At 42.3% G+C, this 24,611-nt stretch overlaps 1 protein-coding gene across 1 annotated transcript in view; it reads left to right on the plus strand.

The window, feature by feature from the left end:
• c5 (complement component 5) overlaps nt 1–21,582 on the plus strand; it is a 34,105-nt gene extending 12,523 nt beyond the window's left edge. The window contains exons 22-42 of the mRNA XM_059338050.1: nt 407–467; nt 1,068–1,157; nt 4,620–4,832; nt 7,142–7,217; nt 7,369–7,528; nt 7,679–7,783; nt 8,842–9,013; nt 9,572–9,696; nt 9,852–9,932; nt 12,277–12,429; nt 13,752–13,814; nt 14,354–14,447; nt 14,586–14,625; nt 14,710–14,812; nt 16,449–16,523; nt 18,249–18,354; nt 18,451–18,534; nt 19,106–19,195; nt 20,666–20,755; nt 20,968–21,097; nt 21,313–21,582. Of these exons, the coding sequence (XP_059194033.1) occupies nt 407–467; nt 1,068–1,157; nt 4,620–4,832; nt 7,142–7,217; nt 7,369–7,528; nt 7,679–7,783; nt 8,842–9,013; nt 9,572–9,696; nt 9,852–9,932; nt 12,277–12,429; nt 13,752–13,814; nt 14,354–14,447; nt 14,586–14,625; nt 14,710–14,812; nt 16,449–16,523; nt 18,249–18,354; nt 18,451–18,534; nt 19,106–19,195; nt 20,666–20,755; nt 20,968–21,097; nt 21,313–21,442 (2,241 nt within the window). The 3' untranslated portion in view covers nt 21,443–21,582. The remainder of the gene's footprint in view (nt 1–406; nt 468–1,067; nt 1,158–4,619; nt 4,833–7,141; nt 7,218–7,368; nt 7,529–7,678; nt 7,784–8,841; nt 9,014–9,571; nt 9,697–9,851; nt 9,933–12,276; nt 12,430–13,751; nt 13,815–14,353; nt 14,448–14,585; nt 14,626–14,709; nt 14,813–16,448; nt 16,524–18,248; nt 18,355–18,450; nt 18,535–19,105; nt 19,196–20,665; nt 20,756–20,967; nt 21,098–21,312) is intronic.
• The last annotated feature ends 3,029 nt before the right edge of the window (nt 21,583–24,611 follow it).

Raw genomic sequence — 24,611 nt, forward strand, 5'->3', positions numbered from 1 at the left:
TTTCTCAGTAGAGTTCACATCTCCTTCAGGTGTCACCATCGCTCTGCTGCAACAGACTCCATTAAGTGTTCTTCAGACAGACCTGACAAAGCATCAATTCAGACTGTTTCCACATCAGCATCATGTTGGAGTTATTTCAGCATCATTTAGATCTGTTTATTCACATTAAATCAAAGATAAATCTCTTTATTCAGCTTCAGACTGATGTATTAGAACCTCTTCCAGACACAGCTCCTCCAGAGGCTGATGAACTTCCTCCAGATCAGATTATTATCAGGGTTAAGGGGCAGGAGAGAGGAGCAGCGTCGCTGTGAAGAGTTAGAAGTCAGATTACACAGAAAATACCTGAAACATTTTGGAAACGTAGAGCAAGAAACTGACAGTTTGATGTTTTTTGTGTTTTCAGCCTGAAGGAGTGAAGAAGGAGGAGTTCTCTGGAGGCAGACTGGACCCTCAGGGGATCTACGGTACGTCTGCAGCTCTGTGTGATCTCACCTGACACTCCTCCTCTCTCCTCCTCTCCCCCCCTCTCCTCCTCCTCTCTCTCCTCCTCTCCCTCTCCTCCTCTTCCTCCTCTCTCCTCCTCTCCCTCTCCTCCTCTTCCTCCTCTCTCTCCCTCTCCTCTCTCTCCTATTCCTCCTCTCTCCTCCTCCTCTCTCTCCTCCTCCTTTCTCTCTCTCACCTCCTCCTCCTCTCTCTCTCTCTCACTTCCACCTCCTCCTCTCTCCTCCTCTCTCTTTCCTCCTCCTGCTCCTCCTCCCCCTCCTTTCTCTCTCTCCTCTCTCTCTCTCCTTCTCCCTCTCCTCTCCTCTTCCACCTCCTCCTCTCTCCTCCTCTCTCTTTCCTCCTCCTGCTCCTCCTCCTCCCCCTCCTTTCTCTCTTCTCTCTCTCTCTCTCTCTCTCTCTCCTCCCCCTCCTCTCTCTCCTCCCCTTTCTCTCTCTTCCCTCTCCTCTACTCATCCTCCTGCTCCTCCACCCCTCTCTCTCTCTGTCTCTCTGTCTCTCTCTCCTTCTCCTTCTCCTCCTCCTCTCTCTCAGTGTTTGTTGACGTCTCTGTGTCTCTGCAGGTTCAGAGAAGAGGACGGTGGAGCTGAAGAACAAAGTGCCGCCCAACATCGTCCCCAACACGCCGGTGCAGAGGCTACTGACCATCAACGGTAAGAAACACAAATCCAGTTTTTATTTTTTATTTTTTGTAATGTTTTTTATTGCATTTTCCAACATAGACAAAATAATAAACAACACACTGTGGCCGCAAAAAACAAATATCCAACTACTTATTATGTAATACAGACAATACAATGAAAATGCTCTGTCCCATTACAGTTGACAGTGATGTAGCAAATACATATCTGGAAAGAAGTGAAGAGTAGCAACAAAACGAACAATTTTTACAAAAATCTCAATTCCATTTTGAGAGAAAATGCTATATTTTTTTGATAATTAAATAAATAAATTAAATGTAAGTAAATGAATGTCCTGCCTTATAACCCAAAAACTTCAGTTAGCCAGTTTCCCTCATTGTCACTATCATCCCTTTTAATACAATAGTTGTGAGTCGTTTACCAGCATATTTAAAGAAGGGTGCCCAGATGTTTAAAAAGTCATCCATCTTACATTTAAATCTGTGTGTTAGATATTCCATTAGCATTAAGTCAAATATCACTTCGTGCCAGCCCCCATTTGTTCGAGGAGCATTATCAATCCATCTGAGCAATATATTCTTTCGAGCAGCAAATGTGAGAATACTGAGCAGCCTTCTTTGATAAGTCGCTTTAATATGAATACTGGGTAAACCGAGAAGCAGAACCTGTGGATCAGCATCGCGCTGGACATTAAAAATCAAATTAAGTTTGCTAACAATTTTTCCCCAGTACTCCTCAATATGGATACATGACCAGATACAGTGCCTATAGCTTCCCACCTCTACTTGACATTTGGAACACTTTTCAGTCAAACTTGAGTTCATCCTGTGTCTGAGCTGTGGGGTAATCTGCAAACTGTGTAATACTCTAAACTGAGTCTCTCTGGTTCTGTTACATATGGATATCTCTCTAGCAAACCGCCATATTTTAAGCCAAGTTGATTCGTCTATCGTAAGATTGAAATCAGAATTCCATTTATGTCGAAGATGAGTAAACGTTCAATCTGCGAATTACAGTCAAAGTGATACCCGCTTTGATTCTGAGTGAAACTGCGAATTTGCAAATATCTGAAGAAGTGATTTCTGGGGAGACCATATTTCTTCCGGATTTGTTCAAATGTAAGCATCACGCCTTTATCAAATAAATGTCCCAGAGTTAAAATCCCCTTCTCCTCCCACACCTTAAATCCCTTATCTGAGCATTCTGGGGCAAAATTCACATTTCCATGTATTGGAGCTAGCGAGGACAATGTTTTAGAGCGACCCTCCAACTTTTTTATTGCTTTCCAAGTTTGCAGACTTGTTCTAATTAAGATATTATTGTCCCTAACATTCTTAGTTTTCCTTGGGTCCAGGGCAAATAAAAGACTTTAGAGGCTGTTACCCGCATTCACTGATTCCAGGTCTAGCCACACTGATTCTGGATCATTATTAATCCACTCAGCTATGTAACGAAGCTGGGCAGCCAGCTGATAGAGCCTAATATTGGGGACGGCTAGGCCTCCCTGCTCTACAGACATGTGCAATTTAGCCAGCTATAGTCATGGTTTCTTTCTGTTCCAAATAAATGAAGTGATCCAACCATTCACCCTTGTAATTGTTTTATTATTAAGAACAATAGGGACCATTTGAAAGTGATAAAGGAATCTTGGTATAACATTCATTTGGAGCAAGGCAATTCTACCCATTCATTGACAGTGGAAGAGATGTCCATCTGTCCAAGTCATCACATATACGCTTCAAAAGAGGTTCAAAGTTGGCCTTGTACATTGCTTCTAATGATGGGGTGATGGAAATCCCAAGATAAGTAAAGCTTTTGGGTGACCATTTAAACAGAGAAGAGATGGGCCTAGTGGCATGACTTCTGATTTAGAAAAATGTATTTTATATCCTGAAAATTTACTCAATTGATTTATCACCTCCAAAATAGCAGGTATAGACTTGGTTGGATTAGTTATAAAAAGCAATATCATCAGCATATAAGGTTATTTTGTGATCTTTTACACCAACTTGCGACAGCAAACAACAATGGGGATAAAGAGCATCCCTGCCTGGTTCCCCTGTCCAAAGGGAAATAAGAGGAGAGCTGGCCATTAATCCGAACAGCAGCTAATGGTTTGCTATATAACAATCCAACCCAACTGGTGAAAACATCTCCAAGACCAAAAGACATTTAAAGTGGAAAAAAGAAAGTGCCATTCGACTCTGTCGAAGGCTTTTTCGGCATCCAGACTAATCACCATACTGGACAGTTTCTGCTGATGGCACAACTGAATTACATTTAACAGCCTTCTCATATTGTTACAGGAGTTCCTGCCAATAATGAACCCTGTCTGATCCGTATTGATAATGGAGGGTAAAACCTTTTCAAGGTGCAGTGCTAATATTTTAGATAATATTTTAAAATCAACATTTAAGAGGCTAATAGGTCGATAAGAAGGACATTCATCAGCTGGTGTTCCTTTTTTAAGTATTTTAAGGCTATATTGGCCTCTGTAAGTGATCTAGGTAATGAGCCTTTATTAAATGATTCATTTAGGACCTCCAAGATGGACCCATAAGCTCTGATTTAAAATATTTATAAAATTCACAGCTAAGGCCGTCTGGACCTGGAGATTTCCCTGACTGTAAGGTCTGCAATGCCTCTAAAACCTCCTGATTCTTAATTGGTTCATTTAGCCCGTTTTTGTTCCTCTGTTAATTTAGGTAAAGTCAGCTTTGACATGAATTTATCAATCAAGTCCAGCTCCTCACTACTATATAACTGACTTTAAAATTATTTTAAAACCCTGTAAATATTAACTGTATCAGATTTACTATGTCCATTTGTGTCTTTAATGGATGAAACTGCCTGAGAGTCAGCTCTCTTGTTCACAAGTCTTGTAAGATACTTACTTGGTTTATTACCATACTCATAAAGTCTTTGTTTAGCAAACCGAATACTCTGTTCTGCCGTATGAGTAAGAAGACAATTTAAAGATGCTCTTGTAGCCAACATTGCCTTCATATTAATATCAGAGGGGTATCATGCATATATCTTTTCCAAATCACCAAGTTTGCCTTCTAAATTCCTTTGAGCTTCTAAAGATTTACGTTGTTTACTTCTAACGTAGGAGATAATAAGGCCTCTAGCGTAAACTTTGCAGGTTTCCAATAATACTGATGGGGTTATATCTGGGTTGTTATTTATTGAATAAAAGATGTCAAATTCTGATTTGAAGTAAGAAATGAATTTAGAATCGCTAAGTAAGTGTGGATTGAACCTCCAGGAATTAGAAGAGCACTGTTTCTCAGTAAATAGCAACTGTAAAAAACTGGGCTGTGATCAGATGTAAAATAACTATGTTATTCTGCACAAAGACATGTTTGAGTTGATTCCATCGAACTTATAGATTCTATAATATGTTGCAGTCAGGAGAAGATGCAGGTGTCGCCCCCTGTGGCCTTTCAGTGTAACTTCTTGTCCTCCTGTCAGGTGAGGTCCTGGGGGACTTCCTGTCAGTGGTGCACAGCCCAGAAGGCCTCAGGCAGCTCATTGACCTGCCGGCAGGCTCAGCGGAGGCGGATCTTGGTGGGCTCCTCCCCCTGGCCCTGGTGTACCAGTACCTGGAGACGACCCGCAGCTGGGACGTCCTCGGACCAGACATCATGAAGAACGCAGCAGACCTCAGACAGAAGATCAGAGAAGGTATTTATTCAAATCAAGGATATGGGGGAAAGGAAGGTAAATAAACTGGAGGATTTATATTATTTTAAATAAAATAATATAGAAATATAAGTTTGGGGAATAAATAGTGGGAAGTCATGCTTTTTAAAATTAGAATGTTATGCTTTTAACATGAAGCACTTTGAGATTTCCTTTAATGTCAAGTGTTTTTAATTAGGGCCACGGGGCAATCGCACCGTTCTTCCTCTTCCGGACACAATTTTGTCCTGCTACAAATATATATCAAAACGTGCGGTTTTATCGAGGATCGGTGTGCTATAACTTTTCGCTATGGAATAGGAATTTTTCGCAGCGTAAGTCGCCAAAATCTTTGCATTGAAGTGAATGGGATGGCTGAAAAAAAAATGAGCAAAAAAGAACAATAATTGGAGATTTTCAAACGTCTACTTCTCCGGCATAATTTCAGCTAGAGACTCAATTTAAACTTTAAACAGTAGACACAAGTCTTGTGTATTGGTGTATTAATCCATGTTTCGATAGGTCATATAGTTTTTTTTATCAATCCCTGTTCAATCATCATTTTTGGAGAAATTCTGAGATTATAATGTATTGCATGTTCGAGTCACAGTGTGTGACATCATTGCCAGAGTGTAGAGGGAGAGAAAAAATTGTCACCTCTACAACTCATCCAGAATGCAGCTGCTCGATTGGTCTTCAATCTTCCCAAATTTTCACACACAACACCCCTCCTCCGCTCCCTCCACTGGCTACCTGTGGCTGCACGGATACACTTCAAGACTCTAGCTCTGGCGTACTCTGCTGCTAACGGTTCTGGTCCTACTTACATCCAGGACCTTGTCAAACTCTACACTCCTGCCCGTCCTCTCCGCTCTGCATCAGCCAAACAACTGGCGACTCCCACCTTGCGTGGGTCAACTCGCCTCAAAACCACTTCCAGACTTTTCTCTGTCTTGGCTCCCAAATGGTGGAAAGAGCTCCCCACCGACATCAGGACCTCAGACAGCCTGTACATCTTCCGCCGCAGGCTGAAGACCTATCTCTTCCAACAATACCTCGGTTAAGTCATGGTCACCTAACAGATATATATATTTAAAAAAAAAGAAAAAAAAAAAAAAAATTCTTATTCTTTTCTCTTCTTTTCTTCTTTAACATATAGCACTCCTTAGCAATGTCAGTTAGCTCTTAAAGTTATGTACTTACTCGATTCCTATGGTCTATGTCTAGTACCATCAGGTTGAATGCACTTATTGTAAGTCGCTTTGGACAAAAGCGTCTGCTAAATGACATGTAATGTAATGTCAAAAAATAAATTTGAAAATTGCACTCCAGGCCGCAAATTCCACTCTACAGAAATAATTTATACATAGAAATGTAGGAAAATTTGTCTTCTCACTCACAATCCTCCGGTAAAGCTGTTATTATAGTTTGGGCATAGGACGCACAGATGCGCCTCCAACATGCACCCACAGCGTCATTGGCTCCCATATTAAAAACACAGGAAGATTTCTGAAAAAGGGAGATGTAACAGTTTTTTTAGATCGCTCTAACAAAGCTATTTATTTTTAGGGAGGCACGGTGGCGCAGTTGGTAGCGCTCTCTCCTCACAGTTAGAAGGTCCTGGGTTTGATTCCCGCCAGGTCGCTGTGGGCATTAGAGGCCTTTCTGTGTGGAGTTTGCATGTTCTGGCCGCTATAGGTCGGGGCGCCTGATGGGGGGGAGAGGAACAGGTGGGAATAACGTGGTCCTCGTGGGATAAAAAACAAAGCTATTTTTTCATTTTTCTTAAAAAAAACCCATATGTAGACGTTCAGGAAGAACTCAGGACGCTCAAAGTGAAGTTGGATCAATGATAGGTATTATGGCTTTGCCAAAAATGCTTTCTGTTCAAGGCCAGAAATTCCAGCCTGTCCACCTCTGGCTGCTGTTATTGTGTTGGAACATTCTACCGCTGCAGTTAATTCTGTTGATTGCTCTGCTCTGATTGCCTTTGATCCGTTGATGTGATTACAGTTACAGATACACGCACACACGCGCACACATGTGCACATAAGCGCGCACACTCCTCCAGACACACATGTTTCCCACACACATGCGCGTAAGCGCGCACACTCCTCCAGATACACATGCTTCACACAAACACAAACACACACACACACACACACAGGTAACTTTATGTGATTTCAAATCTGATGAATAAATTGATGGCTGCATTAAAGGAATTAATTTATGTAAGTCTTTTCTGTAACTTTGAATGTGTGTGTGTGTGTGTGTATGTGTGTGTGTGTGTGTGTGTGTGTGTGTGTGTGCAGGTCTTATCAGTGTCAGTTCGTTCAGAGGAGAAGACGGCAGCTACAGTATGTGGAGGCAGAGACAACCCAGCACCTGGTCAGCACACACACACACACACACACACACACACACACACACACAGTATTGTTTCGTACTTTGTCTCCATCAAATTAAGACAAACAGGAAAGAACACCTCTGAAACCTGTCTGTCTGCCTGCCTGTCTGTCTCTCTCTCTCCCGGTCTCAGGATGACGGCCATGATGGTGAAGACCCTGTCCCTGGTGGACCCGGTGGTCCGAGTCAACTATCAGATTCTGTCTGAATCTGTGAACTGGATGATCCGACACACTCAGCAGCAGGACGGATCCTTCACAGACACGTCCCCCTTCAGACCCAACAAAGTCATGGTCAGCTCCCCCTCCTGCTCCTCCTCCTCCTCTCTCTCTCACCTGCTCCTCTTCCTCCTCCTATCTCCTGCTCCTGCTCCTCCTCCTGCCCCTGATTGTCCTCCTCCTCCTCAGGGTTATTAAAGTTCAGTGTGTTCTGATTGGCTGCAGGCTGCAGGGACGTCTGCCGTTGACAAATCAGTGTATCTGACGTCCTTCGTGCTGATCGCTCTCCACAAAGCCACAAAGATCAAAGAACCACTGCTGCAGCTGAAGGTGAGACACGCCTCCTCCTCTCTGTCTCTCCTCCTACTGCTACTCCTCCTCCTCCTCTCTCTCTCCTCCTCCTGCTCCTCTTCCTCCTCTCTCTCTCTCTCTCCTCCTCTCTCTCTCCTCCTCCTGATTCTCTTCCTCCTCTCTCTCTCTCTCCTCCTCTCTGTCTCTCCTTCTCCTGCTCCTCTTCCTCCTCTCTCCATCTCCTCCTCCTCCTCTCCCTCTCTCATCCTGCTCCTCCTCCTCCTCTCTCTCCTCCTCCTGCTCCTCCCTCTCCTTCTCCTCCTCCTCTCTCTCTCCTCCTCTCTTTCTCTCCTCCTCCTCCTCCTCCTCTCTCTCTTCACCTCTCTCTCTCCTCCTCCTGCTCCTCTTCTTCTCTCCCTCACCTCCTCTCTCTCTCTTTCCTCCTTTATTGCTCCAGCTCCTCTCTCTCTCCTCCTTCTCCTCGTCCTCTCCCTCTCCTCCTCTTCTCTACCTCTCTCTATCTCCTCCTCCTCCTGTCTCTCTCATCCTCTCTCTCCTCCTCCTTCTCCTCCTCCTCTCCCTCTCTCCTCCTGCTCCTCCTTCTCCTCCTCCTCTCTTTCTCTCCTCCTCCTCCTCCTCCTCTCTCTTCACCTCTCTCTCTCTCCTCCTCCTGCTCCTCTTCCCCTCTCCCTCTTCTCTCTCTCTCTCCTCCTTTATTGCTCCAGCTCCTCTCTCTCCTCCTTCTCCTCTCTCTCTCCTCCTCTCTCTCTCTCCTCATCCTCTCCCTCTCCTCCTCTTCTCTACTTCTCTCTATCTTCTCCTCCTCCTCCTCCTGTCTCTCTCCTCCTCTCTCTCTTCTCCTCCTTTAATGCTCCTCCTCTCTCTCCTCCTCCTTCTCCTCCTCCTCTCTCTCTCTCTCTCCTCCTCTCTCTCTCTCCTCCTCTCTCTCTCTCCTCCTCTTTCTCTCTCATCCTTCCCCTCTCCTCTTCCTCCTGCTCCTCCTCCTCTTCTCCTCTCTCTCTCCTCCTCCTCCTCCTCCACCCGTTGTTGTTTTTTTCCATAATTTTATCCAACAATAACTGCTCCTCCTGTCTCAGTCCCAGTATGACAGCATGAGGTCTGCAGTGAACTACATTACCCAACATGCCCCTGCTGTGAAGAGCGTGTATGTGCGTGCGGTGGCGACCTATGCTATGACCCTCCATGACTCCAACAGCAGGGTGACCTCCGACCTGTTCACCAGCCTGGAGAAACTGGCTCGGGACAAAGGTGCCAGTTTGTTTGTTTGTTTGTTGGTTGGTTGGTTTTTATGGGGTTATTTTTACTTCTTTATTATGCAACCAAACAGGTTCATTGTATGTAAATTGATTTGTAAATAAAGATGTATTATTGCAGATCAAAAAGTTATTTACAAATCTAAACATTTTGTTTGCTCTCTGCTTTTAAAAATAATAATAAAATGTTTGTCTCTGTGTGTGTATCTCTATGTGTGTCTGTATATGTGTAATATGTATGTATGTGTGTCTGTGTGTGTATGTGTGTGTGTGTGTCTATGTGTGTGTCGGTATGTGTGTCTGTGTGTCTTTGTGTGTGTGTGTGTGTGTCTGTATGTGTGTGTGTGTGTGTGTGTGTGTCTGTATGTGTGTCTTTGTCTGTATGTGTGTGTGTGTGTGTGTGTGTGTGTCTGTGTGTGTCTGTATGTGTGTCTTTGTGTGTGTGTGTGTGTGTGTGTGTGTCTGTATGTGTGTGTGTGTGTGTGTGTATGTATCCGTGTGTGCGTGTGTGTGTGTGTCTGTATGTGTGTGTGTGTGTGTGTGTGTGATGTAGGTCACCCTGCCACCCTGAGGTATTGGCAGGACTCCAGTGTGACGGCTGAGTGGGTGAAACCAGATGAGACCAGCGGTCAGACGGTGGAGACGACGGCATACGTGCTGCTCACTGTTATACTCAAGGTGCCAACATCATCATCATCATTATTATTATTATTATTATTATTATTTTGTTTATTTTATTCATCTTTATGTCTTTTATTTATTATATTTATTTTGTTTATTTTATTTATTTTTATTTCTTTCATCCAAATGAGATGTGTTGTTTTGTGTTTCAGGGGAGGATCCCGTACGCCAACCCCATCCTGTCTTGGCTGACCCAGGATCAGCACTACGGAGAAGGATTCTACACCGTACAGGTACACACACACACACACACACACATACACATACTATGAGGGGCATTTTATGCCAGCACACTATACTAAATCGCGTGTACAGCGCCTATGCGATAACATCAAACGTCTAACGTGCGCGTGTAAATTCCATTCACTTTCAATGGACAGACAGGCGTCACGTAGGCGTCACGCAGACGCTGTACACGCGTTGTTGCGCATACGCCTACGTGACGGCTGCGTGACGGGTGAACTACGCCTCAAATACGTGACATGAAGACCCGCGTGACTGTTAAGTACAATTCTACATAGGCGTACAGACACGCGTATTGCGAGTACACCAGATAACATGGGTGACGGGTGAAAAGTGCCACGAGCGAACGTAGCGGACGCCTGTGTGTGTGTGTATAACGCGTGTACGCCTATAACAGTTCAGCTGTTACACAGAGTCTCAGCTTCATACGGGGTTGTGAAAGCAGAACTTATAGATGAACTCCAAGCCCCAACAGAGCTGTCAGGATATTTCTATCATTTTCAGGCCCGTTTTTATTTTCTTGATGATATTTAATGATAGCAAGTGTGAAAGGGATAATTAAAATAATTTCAGCTACTTAAAAATAGTAATAGTAAAGTGCGACGCTCACAGCCAGTTCCCAGTTCGCTCTTGGACATACAGTTCATTACGCATCAGCTGTAATGTACAAATTGAATATTAAGTAGCCATGCGGACCTGCCCAATGAATAAGGATGCTTTTTGAGTAATTTTATGCGCTTGGACATACAGTTCATTAAGCATCAGCCGAGGCATGTACTTAAATTGCATTTAGGTAGACTGAAACAGCCTAAACTGTGTAATAGGTCTCTCTTGGTAAAACATGGATTGCTTTAATTGTGAAGCGAAGCGGCTGTTAAACTCATAGATAGAGATACGCATGTTTTGTCTTTACTGTTGTATTGTGTACAGCCTTTATAGAGCTCTGTTGGGAGAGCTTGTGTACGGAAGCGCATTGCATTCACTGGATTAAAAAAAAAAAATAGACACCTTTTCTCGTAATTACGAGATCCTGATCTCATAATTACGAGATCCTCGTAAGATAAAGAAAAAGGAAACGTCTGTAAATCCTCTCTCAGTGGCAATGATGGCGCTATCGCAGTTAATCTGATACTACTACCTTCTCAGTTTGAGATACTGGGAAATACTGATGTTTCTTAAAAATGAGGATGGTATTAATATTAGTATGTCAACACTGCGTGACAAAAAAAAGTCCTGTATTAATAAATACTTATTATCAAGCATAAAAAAGAGGGAAAAAGTATCATCATGCACTAGTATAGGCTACTGTTCTCTGAACCATGCATGGTTCACATTTATTAACATAATTATTATTGATTATTAATCATAATCATAACTAATGCCGGCTGGTGAGCCTGATGTTTGGGAAGGCCATATGTTATACACAGCGCCGGGCAGAAGTTGACCGGGCAGAGCCCGGTCAACGGTGCTGCTGATCGCTTCTGAAGTAAGCTACTTTCATGTTGTTTACCTCATCACCATGGCAACGCAGTAGCTGCATCATAATATATCCCTGGAATATGGGGGAAGCTTGCTCGCGATCGCAGCTCCTTTGATGAGAACGCGCACAGAGCACAAAGCTCAGAACCGGACAATGCTCGGCTGATGCTTAATGAACTGTATGTCCAAGCGCATAAAATTACTCAAAAAGCATCCTTATTCATTGGACAGGTCCGCATGGCTACTTAATATTCAATTTGTACATTACAGCTGATGCGTAATGAACTGTATGTCCAAGAGCGAACTGGGAACTGGCTGTGAGCGTCGCACTTTACTATTACTATTTTTAAGTAGCTGAAATTATTTTAATTATCCCTTTCACCCTTGCTATCATTAAATATCATCAAGAAAATAAAAACGGGCCTGAAAATGATATGAATATCCTGACAGCTCTGTTGGGGCTTGGAGTTCATCTATAAGTTCTGCTTTCACAACCCCGTATGAAGCTGAGACTCTGTGTAACAGCTGAACTGTTATAGGCGTACACGCGTTACACACACACACACACACAGGCGTCCACTACGTTCGCTCGTGGCACTTTTCACCCGTCACCCATGTTATCTGGTGTACTCGCAATACGCGTGTCTGTAAGCACGCCTATTAATCAGACTTTATGCTGGCACAGGCGACGTGTTTTAGGCGTTTAAGTATAGTGTGCTGGCATAAAATACCCCTGATACACATACACACACAGTGCTGTTCATGTCTCTATCTCTCCGTCTGTCTGTCTCTCTGCCTGTCTGTCTCTCTCTCTCTCTCTGTCTCTCTCTGTCTCTCTGCCTGTCTGTCCCTCAGGACACCATTTTGACCCTGGAGGCGATCACAGAGTACAGTAAAGCTGTCCCTCGAGCTGTCCTCAACCAGGACATCAACGTCCGCTTCGGCAGGAAGGGGACAACGACACAAGTCTCACTGAGCCAGAGCCGCCCGGTGGTCAGGCCCATCCAGGTGAGAGGGAGACAGGTACAGGAAAGTGAGACAGGCTCAGGACAAGGAGACAGGTACAGGACAGGGAGACAGTGAGACAGGTCCTACAATGTCATTTAGACGCCTTCATCCAATGCAACGTACAAATGCGAGTTAATACAACACAAGCAGAGATGAAGTCAAGTCCATCAGGTGTTTTTAGGTCTCTGAGCGGTCAGTGAGATACTTATCGCTTCATCAGTGTAGATCAAGAGTGAAGGTGTTCAGTAAAGAGTCTGTCTTCAGTCTCTTCTTAAAGATTGAGAAGGACTCAGCAGAACGGATGGAGTTTGGAAGTTGGTTCCACCACCGGGGCACTACAGAGGAGAAGAGTCTGGTTTGAGACGTAGAGGCCTTCAGCAGTGGAGGAGCCGGACGTCTTTCACTGGAAGAGTGTAGTGGGCGGGAGGGTTTGTGGACCTGAACAAAGGAGTTCAGATAAGCAGGAGCTGTGCTGCTGTCTGTAGACAGAGAAAAGGCTTCAATGTGATGCTGCTGAGACCGGGAGCCAGAGAGAGAGATGAGGAGCGGAGTGACATGTGCTCTCCTGGGCTGGTTGAAGATCTGCAGAGGCTTGGTGGTGCAGCAGGAAGACCTGCCAGTAGAGAGTTGCAGTAGTCGCAGTAAACGTGATAACACGAGGGCCTGAACCAGGAGTTGTGTGGATTGCTCTGTCAGGTAGGGTCTGATCTTCCTGATGCTGAACAGGGAGAATCAACAAGATCTGGCAATTGAGGACAAATGAACCTTGAAGATCAGTTCGTCATCAGTCATGACACCCAGGTTCCCTTCAGAGCTGGTGGGACGAGTTGCATGGATCCAAGCTGAAGATTGGTAGGCTGATAAAAGGTGCAACGGGCTGGGATGACAAGGAGCTCCGTCTTTGAGAGGTTGAACTGAAGGTGATGTTCTGTCATCATGTGGAGATATCAGCAAGACAAGCAGAGATACGAGCCGAGACTGTGGGGTCGTTTTGAGGGAAGGACAGGAACAGCTGGTATCATCAGTGTAACAGTGGTAAGAGAAGCCATGATGGAGGATGATTGGACCAAGTGAGGTGATGTAGATTTAAAAGAGAAGGGGCCCTAGCATTGATCTTTGAGGCACCCCAGTGGAAAGGTTTTGCAGTTTGGACACTTCTCCCTTTCAGGATACTTTAAAAGATCTCCCTGCTAGGTAGGACTCATCCGAGGGCAGAACCTGAAATACCAAGTTTTGTGAGTGTAGAGAGGAGGACATGATGGTTAACAGTGTTGAAAGGTTGCAGAGGTCTGGTGCGTCTCTAACCTTCTTTCTGTCTCCAGGTGACGGACAACAATGACATTACCGTGTCCACAGGTTATGGGAGGGGCGTGTCCAACGTGAAGGTGGGCGCGGCTTATGTTAACGAACATTTAACTTGTTGTTTTGTCCTCTAACCTGTCCTCTAACCTGTCCCCTGACGTGTCCTCTGATGTGTCCTCTAACCTGTCCTCTGACCTGTCCTCTGACGTGTCCTCTAGCCTGTCCTCTGATGTGTCCTCTAACCTGTCCTCTGACCTGTCCTCTGATGTGTCCTCTGACCTGTCCTCTGACGTGTCCTCTAACCTGTCCTCTGACCTGTCCTCTGATGTGTCCTCTGACCTGTCCTCTAACCTGTCCTCTGATCTGTCCTTCAACATGTCATCTAACCTGTCCTCTGACCTGTCCTCTAACATGTCATCTAACCTGTCCTTTAACCTGTCCTCTGACCTTTCCTCTAACATGTCATCTAACCTGTCCTCTGACCTGTCCTCTAACATGTCATCTAACCTGTCCTTTAACCTGTCCTCTGACCTCTCCTCTAACATGTCATCTAACCTGTCCTCTAACCTGTCCCCTGACGTGTCCTCTGACCTGTCCTCTGACCTGTCCTATTTGTCTCCAGATGAAGACGGTTTACTATCAGACGACGGCGTCGGCTCAGAACTGTAACTTTGACATCACGGTGGAGGTGGCAGGCTCTGCCTCCAGCAACACCAGTTAGTATTCAAAACAACAAACAAACAACTCACAAATATTCAAACAAACCGTTAAACTGAAATTATTATAGATGCATCTTATATCTGTCAGTTTGTTCACAAAGATGAAATTTAATATAATCTAATATTTCTCCTCAGATCCGAGCATGAACGCTCCTCACCTGATCGCCTGCGTCAAGTCAGAAAACTCTTCATTTAATAATCTCTCCTGACACAAAGAACAGGGTGTTTAATGTGTGTGTGTGTGTGTGTGTGTGTACAGGTACAAGCCTCCTCCTAACGAGTTTATCACTGAGTCCAGTCTGACGGTGATGGAGATTCAGCTCCCTACAGGAGTGGATCCGGTGATGCAGGACCTGCGGCAGGTCTGACAACAGAACTTTATGATTGCAGCGTTTATAGTTACAGGTACAGGACAGTAAGACAGGTACAGGACAGTGAGACAGGTACAGGACAGTGAGACAGGTGCAGGACAGTGAGACAGGTGCAGGACAGTGAGACAGGTGCAGGACAGTGAGACAGGTGCAGGACAGTGAGACAGGTACAGGACAGTGAGACAGACTCAGGACAGGGAGACAGAAACCTGTTTGTGTTTGTTTGATACAGAATAAAGACACAAAAGTAACTCCAGAAGAAAAAAGCATTCAGTCATTTAGAAAATAAAAGCTTAACACAAACCTCTGACTCAACAGAAGAAAAATTAACTCCAGGGGCCTCATGTATCAAAGAGTGCGTAGCTTTCATACTGAAAGATGTCGTACTCCCAATACTAGGAAAGTACGTACGCAAACTCACCTCCACATGTATCAAACTGTGCTTACGCCAGGTTCAGCGCACCTTTCCGTGATACATCACAACCACAGGGAACTGAGCACACATGCACGAGTCACCAGCCTCGCCCCGGCTCCTCCCGAAAATGAATACGCAGATGACATGCAAATGACCATAAATCACTGCCATGCCCGCTGATTATCGACAAAACAACGGCAAATCAACTGGCAGGAAAATGAGCTTGTTGGTGCCTCAGGTCTGGGATCAGCAACAAAATGTCACTGTGGCTGTTAACGCAGCCGGATCAGAGACCTGCACCATGACAGAAGGGTCCCTCAACACACGCTCTTTCTAAACGCCACCGTTATTGAATATAGTCAGAGCCGTTAGAGCTGCCAGTGCGTAATGCGTGCCAATATCATTTTTACGCATCAGTTTATAAGCCACACTTAACTTGTTGTCCCAATTAAACATACGGTGTCAAATACGCACCACACCTGACTTATTCTGAAAGGATTTCCAACACACGTTTTTTCTCCGGGGAGAGAGGGATCTGGATCGCTGTGCACCTACAGCGTTAACATCTCCATGTTAAACCAAAGGAGAAACGGTCGGCGATCGGCACTTTGACACAGTAATTAAAGCAGGTTAACTGTGAAAAATGTGTGCGCTCCATAATCAGAATCACAAGAGCTTTATTGGACATTCGGTACATATAAAAATAGTGGAAAGCAGAATATATAGACTTAAGAAAATATACAATCTTAACATCAAAACATATAGACTTCAACATACTATCATTGCACAAGTAAGCAGCAGTACGCAGGTGAAGTCTAAAATATGAAAATAGATGAAAGAAAATCCTCTGTGCCCTCATATTTAGAACGGGTTATTGATGGTGGAAAACGGCATTTTCCTTCCATTTTCCGAGAGCTATGAACTATAAAAATAATGCCAGTTGTGTGTAGTTTGAGTTTAGACATGAAACACGTTTTAAATAGAGCATAAAAGACAGTAGTTTCTGCCAAACAAAAGTTTGCGGTGCCACCGCACATTTTCACGGCAAGTTCACTTTTCATACATGTGGCGTGTGCGGAAAAAACTGCGAACGCAATGTTTTTGTGCGTACGCAGCGTTGATACATAAGGCCCCAGGTTTTTTTGGAATGAGTCTGTACACAAACTGAACTGTTGTTGTCGTTGTTGTTGTTGTTGTTGTTGTTGTTTTCAGTACGCTGACTCAGACGAGCCGACCGTCTCTCACTTTGAACTACAAGGAAACACTGTGATCATCCAGATGGACGTTGTAAGAAACCCAAACACCTGAAACAACAAACAAACACCCGAGGGGTGTTCCATCAACGTGGCTAAACAGACCACGGTTTCATTGAAAAAGCCTGGTTAGAATTAACACCAACTTTGACTTGAGGCTAAAGCCGTTCCACTACCGTAGCTCAGCATGTCTAGTCAATGCTAACTCAACCCAGGCTAGACAAGCCGGCAGTATATAAGCAGCCCGTATTAATCAATCATGGAGCAGCCAATAAGATGTTGCAAAAAGTAGTGAAAAGCAGCGCTGAAGGAGCTTTACAAAGAATATGAAGTGACGGTCACAATAAGAGGTGAAAAACAGCGTTGCTTTTTCCTCGGCGGCCGAGCAAACGATGCTGTTGCAGCTTTATGAAGAATATACAGTGATGGTCACAATAACAGACAATACTACTACCATTAACAGAGCCAGGGAGACGGCATGGCAAAAAAAATGCAGACTGATAAAATGCACAAGTAATTCAATCCTACCTATTGTGTTATCTGTAGTTGTTAATAAATTAACAATTAGATCACTAGATACAATACGACTAGCTATATTATCAGTAGGCTGGATAATAACAGCTGTATGTTCACATTTAGCTGTAGGCTAAGTTTGGAGAACTCACAACTAAAATGAATTTACTGTACTGGGTGAAGTAACCCTGTCCTATATTAATTATTCTGTTACATATCAACATGAGAAGTCTGAACAGCCAAAAAAAGGACTTGGACAAGTGAAAACTTAATAATGTTTGGGTTGTATCTTCATTCTACAGATTGTGTATAACCATGCACCTTGCTGCAGGACACAGCTGGAACAACTACTGCAGCAGGGAATGATGAAACTGAGAAATTAGAAACGATCTGCAAGCATCATTAGCTTATGGGAAGTGAAAACCAAAAACTCAATATGGAGAAAAAAAGCTAAAAATGTAATAATTAAATTGGAGATAAATTAACTAGAGAATGATGTAAGTATACATTTAACCACAAAAGAAGGTCCTGGTTTCGACTGGATTTAATGTTTTTTTTTGTCTTAACAGCTAGAACAAAATGAATGAATAAAGGCCTACTAAAAACTTTTGCACACTTTCTTAAATTATACATGTTTAGCTTTCAAATAAAGGGTTCACAAAAGTTGCATGAATTAAACAACAGATTGATTGAAATAAGTGTGTAAATTCATGCCTCGTCACATTGTAGGAAAAAAGGTCTAAACCAGACCGTAACGAACCATGAAAAAAGTCTAAACTTTCCACACAGTCATTACAAAAGTGACACGTGCGAACAGAAACATGGTGGAACGCATCTCTCACCTAAATTAGAGAGACTTATCACAGTAAGCCAGGCTTTTCCTTAATCCACGTTGATGAAACACCCCTCTGAAACAACAACAAACACCTGAAACAACCAACAAACACCTTTATTGCATTTTTGTTATTGTTTTTTGCTTGCTTTTTATTTATTTTTTTATTTGTGATTTATTATTATTATTATTATTATTATTTATTGTATTTTTATTATTGTTTTTTGCTTGCTTTTTTATTAAATATGTTTCTCTTAATTAATTTTATGTTTTAAATTAATTGTGATTTATTATTATGTTGTTGTTGTTGTTGTTTTTTTTAATGTTTTATTTTATTGTCTGAGTAACAGTGTCAGTTAAGAAAATGATCAAAACTGTTTCATGATTCCCTGTTGACCTGTGGTCCTGGTCCAGGTTCCCTCAGACGTGTCCCTGTGTGTGGGTTTCCGGGTCCGTACCGGGTTCAGGGTGGGCGGGGCCACAGAGTCTCTGCTCAAACTCTATGAGCTGCAGGACCGAGGTGACTGTCATTCTCAATCAGCTGTCTGATCCTCACAGTCAGACTTGTTGACTCTCCAGTGATTGTTAATAACATTATAACTCTGTTCTCCTGCAGGCAACGAATGCACCAAAAGTTTCAGCTACGAGCAGAAGACGCAGCAGCGCCTCTGTGTGGACGAAGTGTGTCAGTGCATGACAGGTAACATCAGCTGTGATTTAATGTGAATAAACGGCTCTAAAGGATGCTGAATTAACTCGATGTGGAAACAGTCTGCTGCTAAAATTATGTTTTTCTCAGTGGAATCTGGTTTGATCAGAGTTTTGAATCAATGGATGTCATTTATTAGGGAGTTTTTATGGATTGTTGAACAGTTTCAGGAGTTTTTCAGAGGCTGAAACACAAAACAAATAACACAAACGGAAAATTCATGATAATTTAAAGTTAAAATTACAGGATGCTTTCATGTTATTTGGCCAATTTCATGGATTTTTACTCATTAATCAGTATGAAGCCAGAATAATGTGATTAAATGTGAATAAACGGATCTAAATGATGCTGAAATAACTACAACATGATGCTGAATTGATGCTTTGTCAGGTCTGTCTGTAAGAAAACAAGAACACTGCTGTTAAAATGATGGTTTTCTCAATGGAGTCTGATGCAGCAGACACCTGGAGGAGATCTGAACTCTACTGAGACCTTTACTGGTTGAATAGGTGTTATGTTTAACTCTACATGATATGTTGTTGTTGTTGTTGTTGTTGTTTAGCTGCGTGTGCGACCTACAGAGGAAACATTGACGTGACTCTGACTCAAGCCAAACGAACTGAAGAAACCTGTAAACCACACATCAAATACGGTGAGAATGACGTTCAGTAAGAGTGGACTGAGCAGCACGAAGACACACCTGTAGGACTCTACCTGTAGGACTCTATCTGTAGGACTCTATCTGTAGGACTCTATCTGTAGGACTCTACCTGTAGGACTTTACCTGTAGGACTATACCTGTAGGACTCTACCTGTAGGACTCTACCTGCAGGACTTTACCTGTAGGACTTTACCTGTAGGACTCTACCTGTAGGACTCTACCTGTAGGACTCTACCTGTAGGACTTTACCTGTAGGACTCTATCTGTAGGACTTTACCTGTAGGACTTTACCTGTAGGACTCTACCTGTAGGACTCTACCTGTAGGACTTTACCTGTAGGACTCTATCTGTAGGACTCTACCTGTAGGACTCTACCTGTAGGACTTTACCTGTAGGACTCTATCTGTAGGACTCTACATGTAGGACTCTATCTGTAGGACTCTACCTGTAGGATTTTACCTGTAGGACTCTACCTGTAGGACTCTATCTGTAGGACTCTACCTGTAGGACTTTACCTGCAGGACTTTACCTGCAGGACTTTACCTGTAGGACTTTACCTGTAGGACTCTACCTGTAGGACTCTATCTGTAGGACTCTATCTGTAGGACTCTACCTGTAGGACTCTATCTGTAGGACTCTACCTGTAGGATTTTACCTGTAGGACTCTACCTGTAGGACTCTACCTGTAGGACTCTATCTGTAGGACTCTACCTGTAGGACTCTACCTGTAGGACTTTACCTGTAGGACTCTACCTGTAGGACTCTATCTGTAGGACTCTACCTGTAGGACTTTACCTGTAGGACTCTATCTGTAGGACTTTACCTGTAGGACTTTACCTGTAGGACTCTACCTGTAGGACTCTACCTGTAGGACTTTACCTGTAGGACTCTATCTGTAGGACTCTACCTGTAGGACTCTACCTGTAGGACTTTACCTGTAGGACTCTATCTGTAGGACTCTACATGTAGGACTCTATCTGTAGGACTCTACCTGTAGGATTTTACCTGTAGGACTCTACCTGTAGGACTCTATCTGTAGGACTCTACCTGTAGGACTTTACCTGCAGGACTTTACCTGCAGGACTTTACCTGTAGGACTTTACCTGTAGGACTCTACCTGTAGGACTCTATCTGTAGGACTCTACCTGTAGGACTCTATCTGTAGGACTCTACCTGTAGGATTTTACCTGTAGGACTCTACCTGTAGGACTCTACCTGTAGGACTCTATCTGTAGGACTCTACCTGTAGGACTCTACCTGTAGGACTTTACCTGTAGGACTCTACCTGTAGGACTCTATCTGTAGGACTCTACCTGTAGGACTTTACCCGTAGGACTCTACCTGTAGGACTTTACCTGTAGGACTTTACCTGTAGGACTTTACCTGTAGGACTCTACCTGAAGGACTCTACCTGTAGGACTTTACCTGTAGGACTTTACGTCACCTGTTTGTCTCCTGCAGCATTGAAGCTGACGGTGAAGTCTTCCGTGTCAGAAGGAGACTTTGTGACCTACTCAGCCACCGTAGGAGGAGTCCTGAAGAAAGAAAAAGGTGAATTTATGAAAACATATAATTATTATTGATGCATTTATGTTAAACTATTGTGAGCTTTAATTTATGATAATCACTAAATGATCATTATGTTAAATCTCAACCTGAAAAAAGTAACTAAAGCTGTCAGATAAATGTAAAAGTATAAAGTTATATTTCATGGCCTTGAGTGAAATGATGGTTCTGACCACTCCTCCTTGGGTCTGTGGCAGAGTTCGGCACACTGAGTTCAGGGACCAACGTGGATCTGGTGAAGAAGGTCACCTGCAGCACCGTCAACATCCAGAACAACAAACAGTACCTGGTGATGGGCGCCAGCGGGTCAGAGGTTGCGGATGGACAGTCAGTAGTTCTTCTCCTCCTCCTCCTTCTCCTGCTATTCCCTTCTCCTCCTCCTCTCTCTCATCTTCCTCTCTCTCCTCCTCCTCCTCCTGCTCCTCCTCTCTCTCTACCTCTCTCTCCTCTCTCTCCTCCTCCTCTCTCCTTTTCCTCCTCCTCCTCCTCTCTCTCCTCCTCCTGGAGCTTGATGTGACTGTGCCCTGTGTTTTGTCTGGCAGGTACCGTCTCCCTCTGGACTCGGAGAGTCTGGTGGAGTTATGGCCGACAGAATGTAGCTCTCCTGAGTGTAAGACCTACATTTCCCAGCTGGATGTGTTCAACGAGGATATGCTGTTTGTCGGCTGCTGACCTCAGAATTCAGAGCAGATTCACCATTGAAAGAGAAATACTGTGCACTATTAGTTTGAATGTAAATTAATTTTATTTCTGTTTTTAAGAATGATGTCATCATTTAATAATCTAACAATAAAAGGTGAATAAATACTCTGTACTCTGTGTGTGTATACAGTCTATGGTGGGTATGTGTTTGTGTTTGTTACCCACCCAAATTGAGATAAAAACTACTGTTTTTTAAATCCCAATTTAGTTGACAAAATATATTTGACAAGATCAAACTGTTGACTTAAACTGATTAAAAGGTCAACCTCCCACAGATTAACCAACCACCAAAAATTAAGTTTTCCTAAAAAATTGCCCAAAATCCAGTGTTTATTGTAGAGAAACTGTTAAAACAGACATTTTCGTCAGAGTTTTATACTTTCCGACAGTCCTTGGTTATAAAAAGTGACCAAAACTTTAATAAATGTTGATATTTGTGTCAGAATCTCTTTATACTACATGTGTAATTTAAAATAACACTAACCAGATCCTGTTAAAAACATTAAATTCTGCTCCTCAGAGACACTGTGAAGACATGATTGATTCTGCTGAGACCAACGGTCACGTGACAAATAATCACTGAAAATCTGTTTACACAGAGCAGAGAGGAGAGGACAGGAGAGGTTGTTTACACAGAGCAGAGAGGAGAGGACAGGAGAGGTTGTTTACACAGAGCAGAGAGGAGGGGACAGGAGAGGCTGTTTAGACAGAGCAGAGAGGAGAGGAAAGGCAATACTTGACAATATTTCAATATGTACAATATGTGGACAAAACTTTTTGTGGTCATTTTACATTTTTTTGTGTCTTTTGTAGGTAATTTTGTGTCTTTTTGGTAATTTTGTGTTTGTTCAACATTCATGACACTTATAATTCATAATGTATTTCTTATAACTCATAATTTATCAGATAAATTCAACTTTTTTTCTGATTTCTGTCATTCTAACAGTGTGATTTTGCACAGACATGTGTGAGTTGTTCTGATTGAGCTGATTCCATAGAGCTGCAGGACTTATAGATTATATAGATTTTAATTGTTGCAGTGAAACACAAGGAAACAGAGAGGAGAATGTAAAAAGAGCAATAAATGCCCAAACCCGTTTGTTGGGTTAAATATCTGGCAGACCTGAAAAAATGTTATTTTTCTGTTTGTACTTTTTCATTTCACAACAAAGTCTAATTATGATCAGACCGCCAGGCTGAGGAAGCGAATATTCCGACTGCACGCTGAGGCCCTGAAGGCATCATCCACCTGTGGCTCTGAAGGATTTTAATCTTTAAAGGTCCCATGTTATGCTATTTTGAACTGTGTAATACATTATTTTTTGTGCTGTGAAAAACAAATTCCCGTCCTGTTTTCAGCTCAGACTGCTGCTGTTAATGTTGTTGTTGTTGTTGTTTATTTCTCTGAGTCTCTGATGTTACCGGACAGTATTCAAGTTAAGTCTTTTGTGTCAGCGGGTTTCCATGGAGACGGAGGATCGGCAGCCTGGCTACCGGAGGTGAAGTTGAAGTTACCGGTAACCGGCAGCTGGTATCGGTCGGTACCCCGGGCTCTGCAGCTCCGCAGCGGGCCGGTCTGAGCGGTCTGACCTGTGCACGGTACCGAGACGGAGCCGGTACCGACTTTAACGTCACGGCTGGTCGGTTAGCTGACGCTAGCTCACATGCTAACCGGGCTGAAGCTAATTATCCGGTTACTTCATCGAGTTTAACACCGGGACAGCTCCAGTCTGGTGAGTTGAACCTCCCAGTTAAACCAGTGAGACGGTTAACTGGTTCTGAGTTAACTACTGACCTCAACTCTAACCGGCTAACTCTTTAAATACCGGGTTATTTTACTAATTAGCTAGTGTTAATTAGCAAGTTAACCGCAGCTAACTTTTTTGGGGTGTTCCAGAGTTTTCTGTGACGCGTCAGATTCTGTGTCTGGAACAGGTTTTTATAAATATGTAGAGCCAAGGTGATGAAATAAATTAAAAGCAAAAAGAAATATTAAATATTAATATTAATATTCTCAACTAATTGAGAGTACATTTTAATATTTTTTAAAATTATTTTTTTTTAATTTTTATTTTTTTTTTATTTTTTAAAATTAACAAAATAAAAGTACTAAAACGGTAAGATATTCAAATTGTAAAAATAAATAATAATGAAAATAAAAACTAGAGCAATTAATTATTTACACAATAACCATATTAATGAAGAAAACCACTATTAAAATAATGAAAAATAATTATGTCTTAATTTATGTTGAACTTAATAATAAAAAGTGCTTTAAATAAAAACAAAAAACAGCAATAGAAAATTATAGTAAATTATAATGAACTAAAAATCCAGATTAATTAATACAGTCAAAATTAAAATAATAAATGTATTATTCATGTCTTAGTTCATGTAGCACTTATTAAAATAAAGTTACAAAGTGCTGCACTTAAGACAAAAAAACAGCATAGCAAAACAAAAGTATTAAAAGGGTAACAAATAAAATACAATAAAAAAAAACTACATACAGTACAAAAGAGAACTAAATTAATTCCAGAATAATCCAATTATAGTGTAATACTATCTATAATACTATTGATTTGCATCTGCTGTTTGTTTAATTAAAAATGTTTTTAGTTATTTCATTGTTTTACGTATTTGCCATGCTAACCAGGCTGAAGCTATCAGAACATTAAATTAAATTAAATTAAATTAAATGATCACATTCTGATTTATTCAAACAACCTTCCAGCTTTTTTTTTTTAATTGAGGTTGTATTTAAATAAAGATCAGAATTGTTCCCATTTCAGTTCATAGAGACTTTTATTTTTATGACCTTGTGTGACTATGTGCTGTCTCGGGACAAATCAACAGCCAATCAGAATGAAAATAATATTTCATTTTTTAAAAATTGTGTATTTAAAAATTAAGCCTTAAAAAAAGTTAGAAATACTATCAATCTATAATATTTTCTATAGCTTGCTTTTAGTAATAGACATGTTCCATGCTGTAATAATTCAACACAAAATGTTGTACTTTGCATGAAGTATATTGAAAATAATCATATTTTCTGGGGGGGGGTTTAAATCAAAAAACATGATGGCATTAGGAAAACAACCTGGCATTTAAAGGGTTAAAAATGTTTGATATCAATATT

The sequence above is a fragment of the Centropristis striata genome, chromosome 7 (assembly GCF_030273125.1).
Source record: "Centropristis striata isolate RG_2023a ecotype Rhode Island chromosome 7, C.striata_1.0, whole genome shotgun sequence".
Classification (NCBI taxonomy): domain Eukaryota; kingdom Metazoa; phylum Chordata; class Actinopteri; order Perciformes; family Serranidae; genus Centropristis; species Centropristis striata.